General features: G+C 37.4%; 1 protein-coding gene across 3 annotated transcripts in view; it reads left to right on the plus strand.

Annotated features, from left to right (window-relative positions):
* The window catches only part of TLL1 (tolloid like 1), a 149,214-nt gene that overhangs the window by 86,417 nt on the left and 41,140 nt on the right, over positions 1-21,657 (plus strand). For all 3 annotated transcript variants that reach the window (XM_062614225.1, XM_062614148.1, XM_062614061.1), the window contains 4 exons: positions 5,349-5,527; positions 7,303-7,408; positions 10,086-10,210; positions 18,534-18,649. In XM_062614225.1, the coding sequence (XP_062470209.1) occupies positions 5,349-5,527; positions 7,303-7,408; positions 10,086-10,210; positions 18,534-18,649 (526 nt within the window). The remainder of the gene's footprint in view (positions 1-5,348; positions 5,528-7,302; positions 7,409-10,085; positions 10,211-18,533; positions 18,650-21,657) is intronic.

A 21,657-nucleotide genomic window follows, 5' to 3' on the forward strand; every position in this document is an offset into this window, starting at 1 on the left:
CAGTGCATTAACATAAACTCAGTGAGTGGTGATTTACGTTAATGCACTAGGATAGGCAGCTGTTGACTGGGGGGTGGATTCAGTTGGCTCTTCTTTATGTAGTGTTGAGGTGGTCATCCCCATTGAGCAGGTGAAGAAGCAGTAGCTGCTTCTGCCAACACAACAGGGTTTCTTAGAGCAGTGAATTGGGACTTTTAGTAACCATGATTGCATTGATCCCTGAAAAATAAGTACATTCATCAAGCCAGGTCATAGCTGATATCTCCTTTTTGTGGAATGAGTTATACTTGTGACTGAGAGGTGTTGGTTTTTTTTGCCAAGAAAAAAAAAATCAGGTTCTTCAGTGAGATTTTTTGAAAGAATTTTCTGAACTTCTTTCTCTTGCATTGAGTAACATGTAGGTGATGATATGCAGCCCTAGTATGTTTATGAAGTTCTGTAGTTTTCCATAGCTTCATACAGTCAGTGCCATGGAAAGCTGATGTTATGATTTATGAGGATTCTTTTATATTGTTACATTCTGAAGAGTGCAGCTGTTAAAAAAGTACTACATTGACCCTACCCAATTCTTTCTTCTTTAATATTAATTTAAGAGTATTTTTGACAGTAGCTGCGAAATAGTATTACTTAAAAGAGTGTATTGTTCCAGTCGCTTCATTTTCTGTCATTTTTTTTTTCTCTTTGCTTGCCATCATTGATTAGCTAGACTGATTAAGTGGAATTAGAGATTCATAAATAGTTACTGTCTCCAACTGCTGTCTGGTGCAATAAAGATTAAAGAGATGAGGAGCTTTAAAAGCTGCCAGTTGACTCAATTTAAAGGGAAAGACAGGTGCTTATACAGCACAGAGAGGTCTTGGTCTTTTGCCAAACACACCTGCGGTCAAACCCATGATATTATGAAATAATTTATACCATAGATGTATTAATTTAGTGTTCTTTACATTTTGACTGGGTGCAATTGTGGAAGTGATCAGAATATTCTAGATTAATTGAATGAATCTGGTGTGCTTGACATGACTTTCACCCCAGCAAATCCTAAGGACTCTATGAGTGTGCACTGCTGCAATTTTGTTAATGTTAATGTTGATTTTCTTCAACAAGGAAAGAAATACTCAATGAATGTGTGTATAATTGCTGGGAAGTACTTGAAATCTGTCAAGTAACCAGTGTTAAAGGAATTACCATACTCATCTGACTGCTTGTTTTTAGGAGTAGGCCAGTATTAAAATAACTCTGACTGTGTTGGGGTTTAGGTGTTCAGTATTAGACAACCTAGGGAAATACTATGTAAAAGATTGCATTTAATTTTTTTTCTTCTGAAAAGAAAACATCTTTCAAATATGTCACTGAAATGCTCACCTTCTCTTGGTATTTTCATGACTATAATAGTAAAATGTGAAATTATTTTTGTAAGCACCTAAAAATCTTACCATCTATGAAAAACCACTAAAAACTTTCAGAGGTGATCATAAGAACCTCTGGTTTTGAGTAAACAAGCAACTTTTTGATATTGTTACTTGTATTTGGTAAACTGGTTATTTACCATGTTTTCTTATAAAACCAAATTGTCTTAAGAGCTTTATGTGTTATACTAGACATTTTGTTGTTCTGCTATTATTGCTTAGCTATTGCCTGACCTTTTCCAAGACACAGGGCACAGTCTTAAAAGGTTAAATCCTCTTTTGGTCCAAATGAAGTAAAAAGGACAGGAAGAGAGAGACTGTAGTTAGAATTTTGTTGTTTTGTTGTTTTTTTTTTTTCCCTTCCTGTGAATAGTGTCAGTAAAAGCAGAGCTGGAGACATTGCAGAGGGTACTGTATTTTCCAGTTTTTCCTTCTTCTCTAGTTGTCTCCAAAGTGTCACTGTGCACAAATTATATTGACAATCTATGGAATTTTTAAGCCACCAAATATGTCTTTGCTAGCTGTCTGGATTTCACCTAGGATGGAGTTGAAGCATATAACATACATAAAATCAATAATACAAGCATGTTCAAACTAATGAAATTGTATTAGGTATTCTACAACCTACAGTCTTAATAACATATTGATTTGCTTTAAGCTATAAATAATGCTTAATGTTCTTTAGTTCTGCATTGCAATATTTCTTTATAGCGTTTCCAAGCAGTGGTAAACGGGAAGACTGAGCAGATGTTTTTAAACTGTTTTAAACTAAAGAGTCTGTTCTGCTTTTTCGTAATATTGCATGGTTATCCTAACTTTATTCTTATCAATCTTTCTTGCACTGCTACTATGTGTTGTATTCACATCATAAAGGTTTTGAAGTTATCCCCAAGGTATATTTTTCAGGACTATAGATGAAAGGAAAACTAGATAAGTTAAAATTGGATGTGTGGTTGGGCTTGGAGGGTTGTGGTTAAAAGCTTGGACTCACACTGTTACTGAAAGTGTAGTATCACAAAGGCCTATCCCGGGACCTGTCCTGTTTAGTCTTTATCAATGACCCAAAAAGAAGCGATGGCATGTGCTCTCATCAGCTTTGCAGATGTTGGGTGGAGGGACCAGATGATAGGCTAAATGGAACTCTAATATGAAAAAGGTGACATGCTGACCAGAATGTGGATTACTTAATTTGGTTGATTCTTATGTTTTCTACCATGGTTTCCTTTAGACAGCTAAGGCAAATGCCACATCCTCCTTACTTCAGAGTGTTCAAAGATAGGATGCAGTGTTTTCTAAAAGATTTGAAGTCTGGGACCTAGGAACTCTGATAAACTTATTCAGTGTACATAATGTCTATGACAGTGAATTGGGAATTCTATACTGAGAAGATCTTCAATGGGTTTTTAAATAAATGAACTTTTCTGAATGAAGAGTTACTGAAAATTCTGCCTTTTGCTCTAAGTGTGTACTCCAGCATTCCCTCTCTAAATGGATGGGACAGTAAATAACACTGTGAGGGAGGGTTTAAAAAATCAACAAAACATGCCAACCTTCTTAAGATTCCAAACTATTTTCTCACTTGGGTGAGCACAAGTGACTAAGAGAGTGTATGAACTATGATAGTTTCCTTATTGCACAATAGACACATATTTAAATAGTTCAGTGACTACTGGCAGATAAAACCCAGGTAAAATTGATCTTGAGAATATCTGTAGTGCTTGAATTATGTTTACATATTCACGTGTAGTCATAATATTTATTCTACAAACATGCAGTCTGAAAATATATCAAGCAAAACCATGTCAGCGTGTCAGGCGCAAAGGTGAAATCCACTGTGGAATCAGGAGATAAAATGGTGTAACTGTTCTAAATGTATATTTTAATCTTATTTCTACTATCTGTTGCTCCTTTACATCACTTATGCTGTATTTTAGGGCACATCTTAAGGTATTTTTTCCCATTACTGTTATTTATATCAGTGTTCACGGTAATATTTCTATATCATAAATATTATAAGTAGTAATTTTGTGTTCATACTGTTTATGTAGAGTGAGGGAAATACACAGACCAATACACAGGTGTTCTTTATTTTTTTTTACTGTGTTCTGTGACAGTAGTACTTCAACCTGCAACCTTGACAATAGCACAGAGTTATAACAGGGAGTCTAAATTGCCATTGTTTTTATTTACCTGCCTTGAAGTGAGCTATCAAGGGAAGAAACCTTAAGAAATTAATTAAACATGGCATTGCACAACTCTAGCTGAAGCACTGAGCCTAATTCAATGCTTTGACCTAAAAAGGTGATTCATACCTATCCTTGGAACTAACCAAAGCACAAAGAAATCGGTTAACTTGTTTTGAGTGTGGAATACTTGGGAAGCAGTTGAGAGAGCAAGGAATGATTGTAATGTAAACAATAATTTTTCTGAACAGTATTTTCAAGCTTCAGAATTCTTGATACAACCCTCCTAGGCTGCCGTTATACATTCTTCGATAAAGTAACTTGTGTAGCCTTTATAATTTTAAGATATTACTATAGTTTTTTGGTGTATCTATCCTTGATTTTAACCATTAGTGCAAAGCCAGTGTATGCTTTACTAAGAACAGGAATCGTGAGCTGAAATTCCATGGCTGTACTTCTCTAATAGTCATATTTTAAAACTCTAGTTGTATTAGACTAACAAAAATCAATGAAGGAGACCAACCAGGACAGACACACAAAAATTAAAAGTCTCTTTGCCACCATAAAACCTGAAATATAGGCCAATGATGGCTGTAGAATTTCATCTGCTATCAGTATTGTTCCCATAGCTGCTCTTCTTTTATTGCCCACAGAGGCATATGGAGGATGGGATCATTTTCCACACTAGCATCATTTTCCACACTCCTCAAGGACCAAATATGTTGTGCCGTGGAAATGTTGCCTCCGAAAACGTGGGGTTTTGTATTGTTTTGTTTGGTTGGTTTGTTTGTTTTTAAAGGGGGAGAAGGAGGATGTAATCTACTCAGTAAAATTACATTCCACCTGACAGACTGCAGAATTTACAGAGCAGATATGGGAAATCAGGGTTTTACTAGGGAATATAATGAAGTCATGAAATATTTAAATCTTTAGAGGTGACAACGAATCAGCCTGTGAAACCTGAAGTTGTCTTCCATTTTGGCAGGATATGCTTTACTCTCCTTTGTCTCCTTTTGCTTGCAGAGTCAGCAGACTTTTTTTTTCCTAACCAAAAAAGCATACATCTTGGATAAATGCTGACAGTGTGAATGCTGAAAAAGGCATCTCTGTTCCATAAGTTTACATTGGAATCATGGAAGTACAGTGAAACAGGAATGAAACATGAGAGCAGTTGTGAAGCAGGGTTTTTTGGGGGTTGTTTGTATTGGGTTTTTTTTTTTGCGCAAATACAACTTTCTGGGACTGAGGTTCCTATTGCAAGAAAACAGGAGTGGGGTCAAAAAATGGTTTGCATGTATTCAGAGCATTCAGCCTCATATTGTTTTTGCAAAAGATATTGTACATCCACCATAGTTAGAGAAATAAAAAGAAATGGAAAGGGTTTTCAAAGTGTCATCACAGTATTTTACATCTCATTCAACATGCCTTCCATCTGTATTTTCAACTGCATGCAAATTTAGTATTTTAAAGGACTACTTGCATCACTTCTGCACCCTTTATAGATGGAACTAATGAAGTAGGGTGACTTTTCCATTCAAAATAAATCAAATTTATCAGATCTGAGTGAGCCAAGAGTCTGGTGAGTGTTGTCAAGCTGTGAGGTATGGCACAGAAGAAACCTTGTCTTTACTTATTCTTTCTGCTTCCCTCTGCATGGTGATTTTTTTAATATAATATTTTCTCATGTTTTAAAAATTTCTTATAGGGTTTGTAGACGCATGTATGGAAACTGTCATCTGTGTTTGTGTTTTAATTACAGGTGCTGTTCTTATGTGGGTCGAAGGGGAAATGGCCCTCAGGCTATATCTATTGGCAAGAACTGTGATAAATTTGGTATAGTTGTCCATGAGTTGGGTCATGTGATAGGTTTTTGGCACGAACATACACGACCAGACCGTGATGACCATGTCACCATCATTAGAGAAAACATCCAGCCTGGTGAGATATTCTGATAATTATGGTGGGGGCTTTTATTGTGTGTGGGGGAACAACCCAACCAAACCTGTTTATTTTTGGTGTTTCCTTCATCTGCTCAACTCCCTTAAATCTGAGTGCCGAATAGCAGAAATTAACTGAACAGCAAATGAGCATGTCTGCCTGCTATTCCTCTTAGCTAGACTGTTCTCAGCTGATTATAAATGAAATACTGAGACTAAAATACTGTCTTTTCTAATGATCTGGCCAAGTAGCAAGGCATTAAGTAGTACTGGCTAGAAGGAGAGAAATAGTAATCATGCTCAAAACTTTGAAGGAACACCTTTAAAAGTCATGTTTCTGTGCTTGAGAAAGGGCTTTTCTTTCTTAGTCTTTACTGAATTATAAGTACAAACATATCAATAGCTTTTTAGTTGCCCAAGAGGTTTAGACCTGAAAGGTAAGCTGAGGACTTTGTAACAAAGATGGGTGGTGTTCCCATGGTTTCTACATTACTTGTTGCTTATAGAGCTTGCAGCTTTACCCAGTGGCTTAGGTGCTGCTGAGATAAAGCATCTGAGGAACGTAAGAACTTTAAAGTGTGACTCATCTCTTTGTCAGTCTAGCTGCTGTGCCCATATTTTTGTTGTGTGAGCAAGATGGGAAACAACCTAGCATGTTCATTTTCAATGTTCATAAACGTGCACGGTCTTTATGAAATACTGTTTCTGACTTACGAAAATTCTCTGCACAAGAAGGAGGGAAATCAGAAATTGCCCAATGATAGCTTGGAGTATTTGTCTGTTCCTATAGAAAATGTTTTAAAACAAAATAGACATGAGATGCAATAAATCTTTGCCACCACAACTGGGACTTGGAAGGTGACTCACAGTTGATACACACTCCCACAAGTCTCAGATGTCCTGAAAGGACATGTGCATTCAAGCCTTCCTTCTGTTCTCTATGTGTCATTGACTTGTGTACATGCTATAAATGCATTTTTCTGTGGTGGGGAAAATCAGCTGGAGTGCCATACTCAGCCTCCTGTTCTCTCCTTTCAGTTGTCTCTCTAGTTTCTGGATTTAACCACCTCTTGTGGTGCGGCCTGAGTTTGAGGATCACTAAATGGGATCAGGAAGTCATGACCACAATACATTTGGATTCTGTTGTTATGCAAATTATGTTGTTTAATGATGTTAGTCCCACTGCAGAATTTTGCAGGATATGAATGGGAATATGAATTGGAGTAAGCGGTTCTTTGCATCTCTCACTACAGTGATTAGGACAAAGATTTTCTGGTCTGGAATTATGAACTAAGTATAATTCTTCTGCTGTTGTTAAATTGCAACAGCTGACTCTTGAATATATGACTTTGTAGTGTTTGTATTATATGGGGGCTCAGAGAGTAGCCTTTGCTATAGCAAAGTCTCTTTAATTTAATATCCAGTCTAATGAGTCTACAGTGAAGAGGGCTCTTCCAGATTCTGCTGTCAAAAGAAATTTCTTTCTGGAATTAAGAACAAAGTCAGCAAATTTTATGGATTCTGTGTGAAGCACAATATAATGTGTTGGGCCTTTACATAGGTTAGATGAATGACAATAGTCTTTCTAAATGCCAAATATGGAAATTTGATGTGTATTTCAGAAGACATGTCTGGCTAATAAAATCACACAGTTACTTCCAAATGGATAAGATTTATGAATGATTAATGAATTATTAGATTAGGATCTTCGTTGCTTGGTGTTATCTGTACAAAAAGAAGATATTAAACAAACTTTCAATTATCAATCATTCATAGGTCAAGAATACAACTTCTTGAAGATGGAGCCTGGAGAGGTGAACTCCCTTGGGGAACCTTATGACTTTGACAGCATAATGCACTATGCCAGGAACACCTTCTCAAGGTTGGAGTCTCAGGTTATACCTTTTGACTTTTAATTCTATTCCTGTCTGTGAATGCTAAGAACTATGCTTTTTAAGTATCCTGAAATTGCTTAAAATATCCCGTGTGATATCGTATTCTTAGAGCAGTCAAAGGACAGCTTGTTTATTTTAAGTCAGAATAATCTAATTATATCTTTAAACACATTTTGTTTCTGTTCAGTTTCAAAGGAGCCTTTTGATCTTGCTTCAGTTTTTTTAGATTTTAAGACAAGATAGTCTGGAAACATCGTTTCCTGCTAATACTTTCTTATTGTCTCAACAAAAAGTTGAATTCAGAAAAACCAAATAATTGAAATGGTTGAGGATTTCTTCTCTATTGTTTGTACAGACTATTACTGTCATCCAACCCATATAATAAAGAGTTCTGCTGTCTTTGCTCTGGCCTGTTGCAGGCTGATCCATTCTCTGTTCCATAGTACCTCACATGGGGCTTCATCTGAAACTCTGCATGGTTGTGGGAGCTATAGAATGAGCTGCTCACATAGGCTAGCCCTACTCTGGAGAAGTGAAGGTGGAGTCTTTCACCTGGCCTTCTGTTACATTTCATACCAAGTTGCAGTTCACCTGATTACTTTCTAAAAATACCAGAGAAATGTAAATTAAAAGAAACCTAAAAGGAAAAAAAAAAAGGCAAAAAAGAAAAGACCAAAACTAACAAAATTTGCTAGTTTTAAAAGATATATCCTTAGCTTTTTTCATCCAATTTATGCATTTGAAGGTAAAAAATACTAGACAGTCTAAGACTCTGAAGTAAACTGAAGACCACCAGAAATCTCACCAGCCTTTGCAAATGCTTTGAGCTTGTTCACCTAAATATAAATGATATTATTAAAAAAAAAAAAAAAAGTAAAAAGCTTACCAAAGGATGTATTCAACATGCTCTTCCAGGGTGAATTATGTGTAAGGGAATGAGCAGCATGAGCTAGATATTAGTCTCATTGCTTAATCCAGGTACAGATGCCATTACCTTAAGGAAGAGATTATACTAATCTATATAAAATACAGTAATTAAATAAGCTGGAACCCCCCCAGAGTCCTAGGGCAATGACAACATCAAGATAATTTAATTTGTGGGCCCTGATCTCACCACTTTCAAGCTGGCAAAAACTGATAGTGCCATGAGTAGGCATGCCTTGCCCCAAGGCACAAGAGGTTGTTACTTCATACTGTTTAAAACCAACCAGCAAACCCTTGAGGTCACATATTGATTTGCACCGATTTATCTTGAACACATAAGTCATGCTCACTATGGCATATTGCCAGCTGTTTGTTAGACTTTATTCACCCAGATAAGTAGTAGAACTCACAAAACATCATAAAATTCTAGTCATGCACAGTGATGTTGTTCATGTGGTATTAAAAGTGTAACAGATTATTCCCTTATTAAAGTGCTAAGTCATTTAAGGGAGGATTGGTTGGTTGGTTAGTTGGTTGTTTTCTTTAAGTATTAATAGCATCAGTTTCAGGTTGTACTAAAAATCGGTGGTGTGCTGGTTTAAGCCCAATTCACAACTAAGTACCAAGCTGCCACTCGCTCAACTCCCCCCTTCCCTGGGAGATGGGGAGGAGAATCAGAAGAAGGTAAAACCATCAGGTTGAGATAAGAACAGTTTAATAATTGAAATAAAGTGAAATGTAATAATAGCATCAATAATAATAATAGTAAGGAAAAGCAAAGAGAGGAATAAACCACAAGAAAAACAAGTGATGCACAATAAAATTGCTCACCAAACACTGACTGTTGCCCATCCCATCCCCAAACAGTAATTAACCCCTCCCAGCCAACTCCCCCCAGTTTATGTACTGAGCATGTTGTTCTGTGCAATGGAATATCCCTTTGGCTAGTTCAGGTCAGCTGTTCTGGCTCCGCTCCCTCACAGCTTCTCGTGCCCCTCCTCACTGGCACAGCATGAGAAACTAGAGCCCTTGATCAGAACAAAGGCTGGCAAATGTCCCTAACTTTTGCTCTCTTTACATGTGTAATTCAGATTTGAAGACTTCCCTTAAAACCTTTATAAGGAATAGTAACTCTGTGATTAAGAATTCTGTGATAGGGCCTAATGTATGTATTTATTCTATAATTTTATAATTAATTTTTTTCAATGTAGTGACAGCTTAACAGCAGTGCTTTTTTCCTGTGTAGTCTTCAAGCAAAGAATCTTAGAATAGCAGATTGAAAGAGACCTCAAGGATTATCTGGTCCAGTCTTTCTAGGCAATGCATGAATAGAGGTCCCAGCACCCTGTCCAGCCAGACTTTAAAAGTGCCCAGTGTTAGGGAATCCACCACTTCGCTGGGGAGATTATTCCAGTGGCTGGTTGCTCTCATTGTGAAAAATTTTCCTCATGTCCAGTCTTAACAATAGAAAGAGATTTCCCTCCTGTTGTCTAACAGAAATATAAAAGCTGATGTGTTAATTATGTACTGAAAGAAGATTCTTTTTTGATAACTTTGCGTAAAATTTCCCAACCTGTGGAATTTCTATGACATTTTCTGTGTTTAAAGTTTTACTGTCTTATTTATGCCAGATGTAAACTTTAGATTTACAAAATAGCATTATACATTCATAAAACTCAGTTTTATGACAGAAACCTGATAGGGGGTTTTGGGGTCTATTTTTATTTTTATTTTTTTTAGGGGCATGTTTCTGGATACCATTCTCCCTTCCCGTGATGATAATGGTATACGACCTGCCATTGGCCAGCGTACTCGTCTAAGTAAAGGAGATATTGCACAGGCAAGAAAGCTGTATAGATGTCCAGGTATTGCACCACAAACAAACAAAACCCACATACTAGCAACTGTTTAACTTGTTCAAGAGGAACAATAAATTTTTTGAGTCAGCTGCTCAGTAGTTTGCTTTCATGTTGGCAACTGATGTAGGCAGTTCAAGAACTGAATCATAAAAAAATCTTACAGATAAGGTCTCTGGAATGCAAGACACTTAAGGACAGATAAATTGCATGAAACCACACTTAGTTCCATGACGTTTCAGTCTTTTTTTTACTTAGCTGTTCAATGACTAAAAAAAAAACCGAAAAGTTTAATGTCGTTTCTGGATTGCATATTGACTGGGCCCTTATTTGAATTTAAGTAAAGTGCAGAAGAAGTAAATTAAATTATTGCAGTGAGCTAAAACATTATATTTTTTGAAAATTTGGCAAATAACAAGCCAGGACAACTAAGTTCTAAAGTCTTTTATGGATTATCTGCTTAATATTGTTACAAAATTTCTACAGTCTTAACAGATACATTTAGTATTTTAATATGTTCTGCGTAATTCTAGTATCCTATAATTTCAATGCATGTTAATGTTTCATCTTAAAACAATGTTGGGGTAGAGTTACTGTCTCGGAGACATCAGTGGCAAGCCTGGAGTAATCTGGAGTCAACCCTGTGCTTCTTGCTCTTCTCTAGTGCTAGTTCTTTAAATGTTGGCAGAGGGGTGGGAATCTCAAAGCAAAAGGTTTTACTTTCCTTGCTATACTTGTGGCTGATACCAGTTTTAATACTTGGTGTCAATCAAAGCAGTTCAGAAGTGCCATCCCTCAGCCAGAATTAGTGAGCAAGGTCCTTGTGGGAGGCTAGACTTAAGAGCTCTGTGCCACATAGGTTACAGCCATCCTGCTCCTCATGGGAATTGATGAAGTCTCAGTAACTGTTTTAAGTCAGATATATGGCTACTCTTTACCACCTGATCAATACAAAAGGACTAAAAAGAGAGATCAGGACTGAAGTGATGGAGCTGCTTCAAATTTGTATCAGCAGCAGTGGGATCTGCTGAAGATCTGGGGCATGTGATGTGCATTTGATGTACACTGTACAGCTGAAATATGTTTTTCCTTTGTGCTGTAAGTACACTGAATCATAACCTATATATAATGAGAACATGCACAGTGCCTCTGGGCCTACCAGAGGAGAAAACACTTGAACATATTTTCTTTTAACAGTTGTTCCTTTTGGAATAATTTTTGCTCTTTCCTTTTTGTACAGGAGGTATTTGAACAATGTCATTCTTCTTGGCAGTATTATTTCTATTAAGAGTATACAGAGAGCAACAATTTCATAAATACAGAGCATACATTCATATTTTGATAAAAGACAAATATTGGAGGCAAAAATAGTCTATAGAATTAAAACTGAGAAGTCGCTAGTATCTTATGATCACATTGATATCTTTAAGATAGGGGGAAAAAAAGCAGCCTAGGCTGTTTAGTGCAAATATAATACTCTAACATGCACTTTCAGTCAACTGAAAAAGATGCAGTATGCATTTTGACCTAATGTTCAAAAGTTGTTCAGAGAAAATGTCCTTTTCATATAATTCATTAAAATGTGTAATGATGAGTTATTATTTCTTTCAACGCTTGAAAGTCTTGTTGAAATCTAGTTTCGCAGTGTTGAAAACCCATGGTTGTTCAGCTTTAATGTGGACTTAAAAGTAAGCTATTTTTTTTCAGCACTTGTGAACAGTAGTCAGAAGGATAAAAAAAAAGAATGGTGGTTGCAGGATCATGCTCCTTTTCTGACTCTTCCCTTCGACAAACTTTGGGATGTAAGACATTGATTTTCTAGCCTTACATAAATGAGCCAGTCCGTAAAAGAAAGTGATTTTTAAAAGAGAGAAAAAGTCAAAAGATTTTTTTTATGAATTGTAAAAAGCACACTAGTTACCATGATATTTTTTTTGGTTAATATTTTTAATAGAAGCTGAATAACTGAATAATATGGCACAAACTTAAACATCCAATAGAGAAAGCAACTCTGTGAAAGTTGCAAAGTACTTGTGGTATAATATATTTTCCAGGGAATAATGAGATTGAAAATTCAGATGTAAAGCTTTTGGTTTTATGAAAAGAATCATGTGATCACTGTAGTATATAGCAGTAAAATCGCTGACACTGTGTTGGTTTTGGAGGTGTGCTGTATTTCCTGTTTCAGACAAAAATTGTTAATCATGATGCGTGCTTATGATAAAAGAGCAGTGAATATTTCAAAGTTAGTAACATCATCATTGTTTCATGTGTTCACTTGTGTTGCCTTAAATGTATGTTGTGGTTTAAAACCAGCCAGCAACTAAGTAACATGTAGCTGCTCACTTACTCCTCACCTCCTCTACCCCTAGTGGGATGGGAAGGAGAATCGGAAAAAGGTAAAAATCAGGGGTTGAGATAAGAACAAATTAATAATTGGAATAAAGTAAAATAGAATAATAACAATAACAAAATAGGAAAAAGAGAGAGAGAAACAATCCCCGAGAAACCCAGGTGATGCACGATACAATTGCTCACCAACCACTGACCGATCCTCAGCCCAACCCGAGCGGTGACCAGTCCCTTCCATGTGACTCCCCTCAGTTTGGAATACCTCTTTGGCTAGTTTGGGTGAGGTGTCCTGTCTCTACTTCCCAGCTTCTTGTGCCCCTCCTCACTGGCAGAGCATGAGACTGGAAAGTCCTTGATTAGGGTAAGAATTACTTAGCAACAACTGAAAACATCGGTGTGTTATCAGCATTGTTCTCACACTAGATCCAAACTGCACCACTGTACCAGTTTTCTGTCACTTCTGAATCACAGCACAATGCAATGTGACAAAAGTACAGAAAACAGTAACTTAAATAAATGAGTGTTTTATGGAGATTCACAGTTCTTTGATAAAGGATTTTATGGCACTGTGCATGTCTTGTTTGGAATTCTAGTTATTCCTGCAAGCAGTTTCTGGTTCAAGAAGCTGGATGCATTTTCTGGGGCCTGTGACCATGAAGTTGAGCACAGAGCTGCTGGAGCATACAGCTGATCTTCACAGCAGTGAGGCAGCTGAGCCTTCCAGGTTGTTTTAGCTAGTCAGGATATTCAGGGTTATTATTCAGGAAAGGGTTTAGTTACTGAAAAAAAAAAACAAACCAACATATTTTGAGCTTGATGAAGCCAAGGCATGAGATTTGATAACCTGTTTTTCATCAGCTGAGTGAGTGCCAGGACTCAACAAACTAGCAAAAGCAATGTTGGTTTGGTTTTGACTTTTGCTTAGAATTTTGTCAAAAGAAAAAACATTACTGCTACATTTTAACAGTGACTAATGTTCCACAATGATTAATAAGGAGAAAGCAAGCAACTAAGTTGAGTTCCCTTCCTCTGCCAATCTGATTTTGAATTTTGACTGTCCTGGCATTTGAGAACAGGTCTTGAACTTCAAGGCTGGGTGTATTACAGTGATTTTCAGACTGTCTAATGGAGTAATAGAATATGTTTTATTCTGGTGTAGCTACTAAAATTTCAACATGTCTGTTTTTATATAGAAATTATAGTTGATTTAAAATTCCTGTGCAATTTTATAGGAGCAGGAGAATAGGGGAGATGACCAAGCTCTGTGGTGTGGTTGATATGCTGGAGGGATATGCCATCCAGAGGGACCTTGACAGGCTCGAGAGGAGGGCCAGCACAAACCACATGAAGTTCATCAAGACCAAGTGCAAGGTCCTGTGCCTGGGCCAGGGCAATCCCAAGCTCAAGTAGAGGCTGGGTAGAGAATAGATTCGGAGCAGCCCTGAGGAGAAGGACTTAGGGGTGCTGTTGACAAGAAGCTCAACATGAGCCGGCAGTGTGCACTCACAGCCCAGAAAGCCAGCTGTGTACTGTGCTGAATAAAAAGAATCATGACCACCAGGTCAAGGCAGGTGATTCTCCCACTCTCTTCTGCTTTTGTGAGACCCCACTGCAGTACTGTGTCCAGCTCTGGGGCCCCCAACACAAGAAGGATGTAGAGCTGTTTGAGCAAGACCAGAAGAGGCCGCAAAGATGCTCAGAGGGGTGGAGTACCTCTGCTATGGAGACAGGCTGAGAGAGCTGCGTTTGTTCTTCTGAAGAAGAGAAGGCTTACAGTACCTAAAGGAGGCCCACAAGAAATCTGGAGAGAGGCTTTTTACAAGGGTGTGTAGTGACAGGACAAGGGAGAATGGCTTTAACGTGAAAGAGGGAAATTTAGATTAGGAAAAAGTTATTTACCGTGGGGGATGGTGAGGCACTGGCACAGGTTGCCCAGAGAAGCTGTGGCTGCCCCATCCCTGGAGCTGTTCAAGGCCAGGCTGGATGGAGCTTTGAGCAACCTGGTCTAGTAGAAGGCATCCCTGCCCATGTCAGTGGAATTGGAACTAGATAAACTTTAAGGTCCCTTCCAGCCCTAACCATTCGATGATGAAGTAGGATACTCTTAGGCAGAACAGACAAGAAATAAGTGAGTAGAGTGGGACTGAGTAGATGGGAAAGGAGGCTCACACTGGCAGGAGAGGGCTGTTCAGAGGAAGAGAAGGGGAAGGGAAGAAGTTCAGCAAATTTAAAAATGCCAGGGTCTGTGATAGTCTGTGTGGAAAAGAGCAGATGAAGGCTCTTTTTATGTGCTGTTATTACTGTTCCTCAGGCTTAAATTGCTTCTATCTCTAGTGTTCACCTTTAAAAGTCGGACTTTATTAATTAAGATTCTTAGATTAAGACCATTTCCCTATAATTATAAAAGGGAATCAAGTCCACAGTAAGACAGTGCGTTGTAGTAAACTGTTGGGTTTGTTTTTTTTTCTTTAACAAGTACATTATCAGCACCACATATTTTTAGGTCTTTGTGGCAGCTTTATATGCCATATGTGTATAGTTGTACAGACTTGAGACTGAGTAAAAGGTAGTAAAGTTCTTAATTCTCTTTGGGAAAGGATAAGCTTAAATTAACAGTGTACGAGAGTATGTATTTGCTAATGCGATGGACAAAGGAATGAGAGTTAGTTCCCTAAGTGTCCTGGAAGATCTGGGCTTTGTTGTTGGTAGATTTCACTATAATCCTTAATGGAACTTGGCCATTTGCATAGGCCAGCCCAAAGAGGTATTATACACAGGCTGTGTAATTGAACACTGCAGCAGAATTCACTGGTAGAAATTGCTTTGTGTAAGCAATCTACCTGCTGCCTGCATCCATTGCTAATACTTACAAGGTGATGCAGAAATATTTTCCCTTTCCTTACCAAAGAAAAGTTTATCAGAAGTTTAACCTTCTCAAGCTGTAAAATAGATAGGAAATTGTTTTTCTGACTGGAATGTGGGGGGTGAGAGGGAGAGCTGAAGTAGCATTTTTGCAAGTGGTCTAGCCTGGTAAAATTGATGTAAGGCATAAGATTTGAAAGGGAGGAAAAAACTGTCAGAGAAAATATTGGTGATGTTAATGATCAACAATGGAATAAAAATATACAGATGCTTTATAAATTAGAGGTGTGTATGACTGAAGTTGTGATTAATTTCTTCTGACATGAAATATACTGAGATTAGTTCTTAGTAAGCGGCTCTTACCACTAATTTCCTTCTACATTTCTTTCCTAAAATGAACATCATTATTAGTGGACTGTCAGATGGTAAAATGTTTGTAATATACTATTTTATAAGTCTAATCACAAATACTGTAGTTGCCGCAGTCCAATTACAGTGAAAAACTTACATTCTCTAGTGACAGAATTTTAATTGTTCCAACTACCATTGACCCATTGCATTGGAATGTGCTTGTAAACAAGAAATGTCCAAGTATCACCCTGCCACAGTGGCTCTGAAAGCCAACCTGGAACTCAGATTCCATAGACAATTAATTCAGCTATTGATTGATATAAGATGTTCTTGTTACAATTCCCTTGAGACACCAGGAGTTTTAAAGTAAATTATAAATGTGGTGGAAAATGTAAAGTCCAAACATATTTTGTAAATTCCATTAATTCTTAGAAGTTACCCAATTACAGTTTTTGTATGCTTCCCATAATTTCATTATATATATATATATTTATGAAAATTTAGATTTGATAGAGTTTTCCCAGGCATTTGATATACGATAAATTTTTGTATTAAGTAGTTTTATTTTATAATTCCTAGAAAAACAAAATGTTTAGTGTCACCTTTTACACTTAAAATCCGTAGTTTTAAGGCTACATACAACTTCTGTATATGGAGCATGGAGTATTATTACTGTTCTGGAGAAAATAATCTTGCACTCTGTATAAGAAAGAAAAGTTCTGATTTTTTTTCAAAATTGTAATGCTATTATGCATAATTCATTGATGTGTTTATTTTTGTAATGGTGTAATCTAGGGACTTTAGTAGAGTAAGGGGTAGTTATGCCAGAGTCTTTCTTCTCTCTCTTAGTCATTGCAGGACTGCATTTGATCTGATATCTCATGTCATACCAAAATGTCGCATCCTTGATGGCATTTTGCTTACATACTTCACCTTGTGTATTACATGACTTCATAATCAATATTTGTCAATATTCCCCGTCTCTCATCATATCATCTGCTCTAGGCTTGCCTAGTAACAGTAGTGTTGGTGAGTAGGGGTACTAAAGAATCTTGAAGTACGGTTATATGCCTCATGAGACTGCACTGATGCCATGTAGTGTCAATGAAGCCATGCATGGGGGGAAGATCAAGAGAGGGCTCTAAAAGTGGTGAGTGGAATAATTAGATTCTCACAGATCTCCTGAGTCATGAGTGCATCTGCTGCAGAGGGTATCTGCTCTTTGGGTTCTGCTTTGCTCTACCTCTGTACAAGACTGCAGTTTTACTCTTGGCCTTCTCTTAAGCGCTTTATAGACACATTGTAAGCTATGATACAGTTCACTAGTGCTGGGGTAACCCAGTATGGTACTCTGCAATTTATTTAAGTTTACATTCATCGCTGTGTTAAAAATAAATTATGGTTAATTATGGATATAGCCTTTTCATTGAAAAGTCTTTGTACAGAAATAATTATTTAGCACTGAATACCCTTTTTCTATGTGTCATTTGCTGCATCTGCCTGCATTTTTTGAAAAGATAAACCCACATATTTTAAATGAGGGGAGGGAAAGAATTTTTTTTTTCTGTTTCACTCCTAAAGGACACCGTGACGGTGACTTTAGCTATTAAATTTTTGGGGGCCTGCACCAATCTTTCTTTTCTCTCCTCATCACAATAACCATTTCAGTGTCAGAGAGTATATTTAATGGATTGAATGTAGATTATGCCTATGGTATGGTTGTCAGATTACATCTTAGACTCATTTTAACAAGACAGCCTTTACAGCTGTGTTGTCTGTCTTTGTCATAAGCAATGTACCCATTTATTTAAAGATTTTCCAGATCATTTATAATTCATTGAGATTTTGATGATACAGTAGTTCACCTGCTGGCAGTGGTAGCACTGTAATTTGAAAGCACTGCAGATCTGATTACACTGTCAGTCATGGGATAATACTCTCAAATTCACATCTCTCATATCACACCTGCAAAATCGGTGGGTGAAACCAAATTGATTAAGGTCAAAAAAGATGACTGACTGAGGTGCGACACTCTACCAGAATCAGTTTCAGTCGTGGAGAATGGCAGGAGTTTTCAATGTTATACTTTAGTGTGAAGAGAATTATTAACCAGTCTGCCAGCAGCTAGGAGCATGATTGACAAGTGAGATAGGGGTGCTAAAACCTTCAATAATAAAGAATATAAAAGCCTTTAGTATTTTAGGACTTTACATTTGCTTTGCTTTATTATTCGTATGTCTACAAATCACTGTCACAAGAGATTTTGTTGAATATAGGGTTTAGTCTTCTATACCAGTATAAATGAATGAGTTTAGGTCAGATCAATCTCTCGTGGGCAAGTGAAACCGCTGATGAAATTCCAGTGTGGTGACAGTCATACTTTGCCAACCTTTGTTTTACTTTTGTTTTAGTTCTTAAAGGAGGTATCTAATGGTGTGGCAAACTTTTTTTTCACCAAAGTTAAGTTACACATATAATTTTGCAGTTGATTGACAACAGTGACATTTTAGACTGCTGTAATTTTGGTTATGTCAGCAGACAGAACACAAGTGAAATAGTTCATAGAATAAAAACATCCTGTGTAAAGTGGAATGAATGTCAGAGTGGCTTAAAATCATTGTTTTGAGCAAATCATAAAATAACTAGTCTGTTTTCTATTCTGCATCTGCAGTGAGTTAAATATATTCAGAGTAGATATTGAAAAGATGCATTTTTCTCTGTTAGGCACATTCAATTTTATATTTTTACTGTATTTTGTTTCTTTCAGCCTGTGGCGAAACACTGCAGGAATCTACAGGCAACTTTTCTTCTCCAGGATTTCCAAATGGTTACCCTTCCTACACACACTGCATATGGAGAATCTCTGTGACCCCAGGGGAGAAGGTATTTTAGCATTCCCTCAGCTAAACATAGATACTATTTTCAAAATAAAATGTTGTGTTAATTCAGCTTTTCATTTAAGTTTAAAGCTTGTATAATAATTGAAAACATGGTATGCCATAAAAAATGAGACCATGAACTATGTGCTATAGACTTGACTTTGGTCTGTGGCATTAGAACCACATCATCTATTTGGCAGCTGTCCATGGGAAATGAAGGCGTGATTTCAATCTGCTACACATTTGCATCATGAAATCTCTTCAAAACTGGCTTCCAGTTCAGTTGGTGCTTCAGTGTAAAGGTGGAAGAAGTAGTTCAGACTTCTGAATGATCTCTTTTTCAGCATGGGCTGAATGAGCTGTGTGGGACTGATAGCTGGGTTCTGCCTAAGGAAGCTCTCAGTATGTTGAATGATGTGTTTCTGAAGTGAAACAGTAAGAACATGGGGTAAAGAAAGTGTCATTATAGCTGTTTCCTGGTATCAGTTCTAGTGCATATAGTTTTACTCCCTGGACATCAGTTTTAGGAGGAAAAGTGACAGGAGGGAACTTGGCTTGGTGAGTAGTTTAGGGAGAGAAGTGTGCCATCCTACTGAAAGCAAATCCTGATCTTGTATATGCTTTAAAAACATGCTATTTGAATCTTAAAGTATTGGCTCAAATATTAGCCTGCCTCAAAATAGAGGAGAGAGGGAGTGACGGGAAGTTTCACTGAGACAAAATCTGTGGGGGGGGGCGGCAAAAAGGGATGTAAGTTCCTTTACAAGAACCAGTGGCTGATATTAAGCAGTCAAATGCAGCCTGAGGAGTGAAATATAGAACCTAACACCAGCCTCAGTACTGGAAAGTCCAAAGAGGAAAATCCAGCATTTGCCCCCAGATCCTTCGGTCAGTTTTGTAAGTGGTCACCTACTCCATAGTGGACATAATTTTCTCCTGACTGAATTACTTTATTCTGTGTTTCTTTTTCTACCAGGGTCCTGGTAGATACCAAGAATATATGTTCTTAATGTGCTAATAGGTGCTGTGGAGCTGTAAGAGCATTTGCCACTGTGGGGGATGAAAACAGTCATTTGGAAAGCATTTGCCCTCCTCTGGGCAAGAGCCAGGGACAGGAGGAAAAATAAACACACTCAGTGCTAAGAGGGCGTGGGTGGCTCTGCAGGTTGGCAAGGAAGAACAAATGGAAACAGATGAATAAGAGAAACTTTGCATAAAATATGCAGATTGATCTAGATAGGTAATTTTATGTCCCCACTATTTGTGTGGCTTCTTAGATGCTGTTGTGACAACAGAACTGGCTTAGATTTCTTCTCTATTCTGAACTAAAAAAAAAAAATGAAAATTGTAGAGTTCAACTACAATTATTATTAGCTTTTGAAAATGGCATTAATGTATGAGGTAGAAAATGGTCACACTTACATATTCATATCATACTCCAACTTTATGTAAACCTATCTGTGGATATTAGTGCAATTACATTTCTAATACCATTGAGACTGCAACCACCACTAGAACTGTATTACACTGTACCAAAGCTTAATGGCAGAAAGCCCCTATCTTGAAGTAAGAAAACTGGCTCCCTTCCCATCTTACCCCCTTCCCAAATGGGGAAAAAGACTTAACAGAATGTTCTGATTGAAATTGGATGTGATGAGTCACGTCTGTTATGCCCTGTTCCGACCTCCAGCTCTCATAGTCTCCATATAATTCTGCAAGAATGAATTAAAGGGTGTTTGTGCTAATGCCAAAAAGTCTGTTTTGTCGGTGCTGTTCCCATAGGATATTGTCTGTCGTGAGATAACAGACCTATTTGCAGCAAGTGCTTGATGTGAATAGGAGATAGCAGGAACGAGCTCTAACTCTTAACTATTGTGTGTTTCATTCAGGGTAATATTCACATTATACAGGGAATATACAAGATTATTTAAATTTTTGTTCATTTGTTTGCTGATTTGACCCTGATAGATTTCGAGAATGTTGTGTGGAGGTTAGAGTATGTATAAGTACATCACATCATGTTCTGAAATGGCAGTAGGCACTTTAGTCACCTAAAAATAAACTGAAAAAGCATCAGTCCAGATTGTCTAGCTCTTGTCTCTTGTTTATTGAGATTTTACATTGTGCTGTTTGACCATAGTTTGGAGGACTTCTATCGACGCTGCTTTCTGCAAGTACAGACACTTCTGATCTTTGATGGCAGTAAAATTCAAGAAGGATTGGACTGCAGGGGTATGCACTAGCTGTAGCATTCCTTTTATTGATAGGCATCATAAATTGGCAGCTCAACCTAAAATGTGTTCATCCCTATTACTAAAACAAGGCAGTTCATTCACCTTTTACTTGCTCTCAAGATTTAAGATTTGTACATAATACATCTATATACAGAAAAATCTCTGGGGGAGGATGATGTTAGTAATACTGTATGCCTTGTGCCAGGATGAACCCTGCCTTCTGGTGTGTAGAAATTTTGTTGGCATGGGGAGTTGCAACTGTGCCAGTGTGGTTTTTTTGAATTCACCTTTTTGAGTGAGTTATATTACTTTCCTTAGTATTTTACATGAATGATGAAATAGGACAGATAGATAAATCCTTGATTGACATGGGGAAAAACGCCACCTACAGAAAACTTAATGCTACCTGGTGTTTACAATATATTTTTTGCTTTCTTAGCCCAGGCAGTAGGAGGTGTGATATATTCTCTCAGAAGCTGCAGTAGCACAACTGAATCTGCTGTGTAAGCAATAATTCCTTGATTGTGCTGACAAATACCCATTGATTGTTTTTCCTATGAAGAATTTCAGCCATCCTGTCCCCTTGAACAAGCTCTGCCTTGGTTAGCTCTATTTAATGCTTTCCAGAATTGCAAATCAGAATCTTAAATATACTTCTACTTGTTTGGTTCCCAACCAGAAATCATGCTGTGACAGACTGGGGGTTCTGCCTATGTACAGCTAATGAATTCTGGTCAATGTTAAGGAATTGCTGTGTCATCAAATACCTTGGCTTGTC

Source organism: Pezoporus occidentalis, unplaced genomic scaffold (genome assembly GCF_034315485.1).
Source record: "Pezoporus occidentalis ecotype Australia unplaced genomic scaffold, CSIRO_AGI_Poc_V1 ctg1, whole genome shotgun sequence".
NCBI classification, from domain to species: domain Eukaryota; kingdom Metazoa; phylum Chordata; class Aves; order Psittaciformes; family Psittacidae; genus Pezoporus; species Pezoporus occidentalis.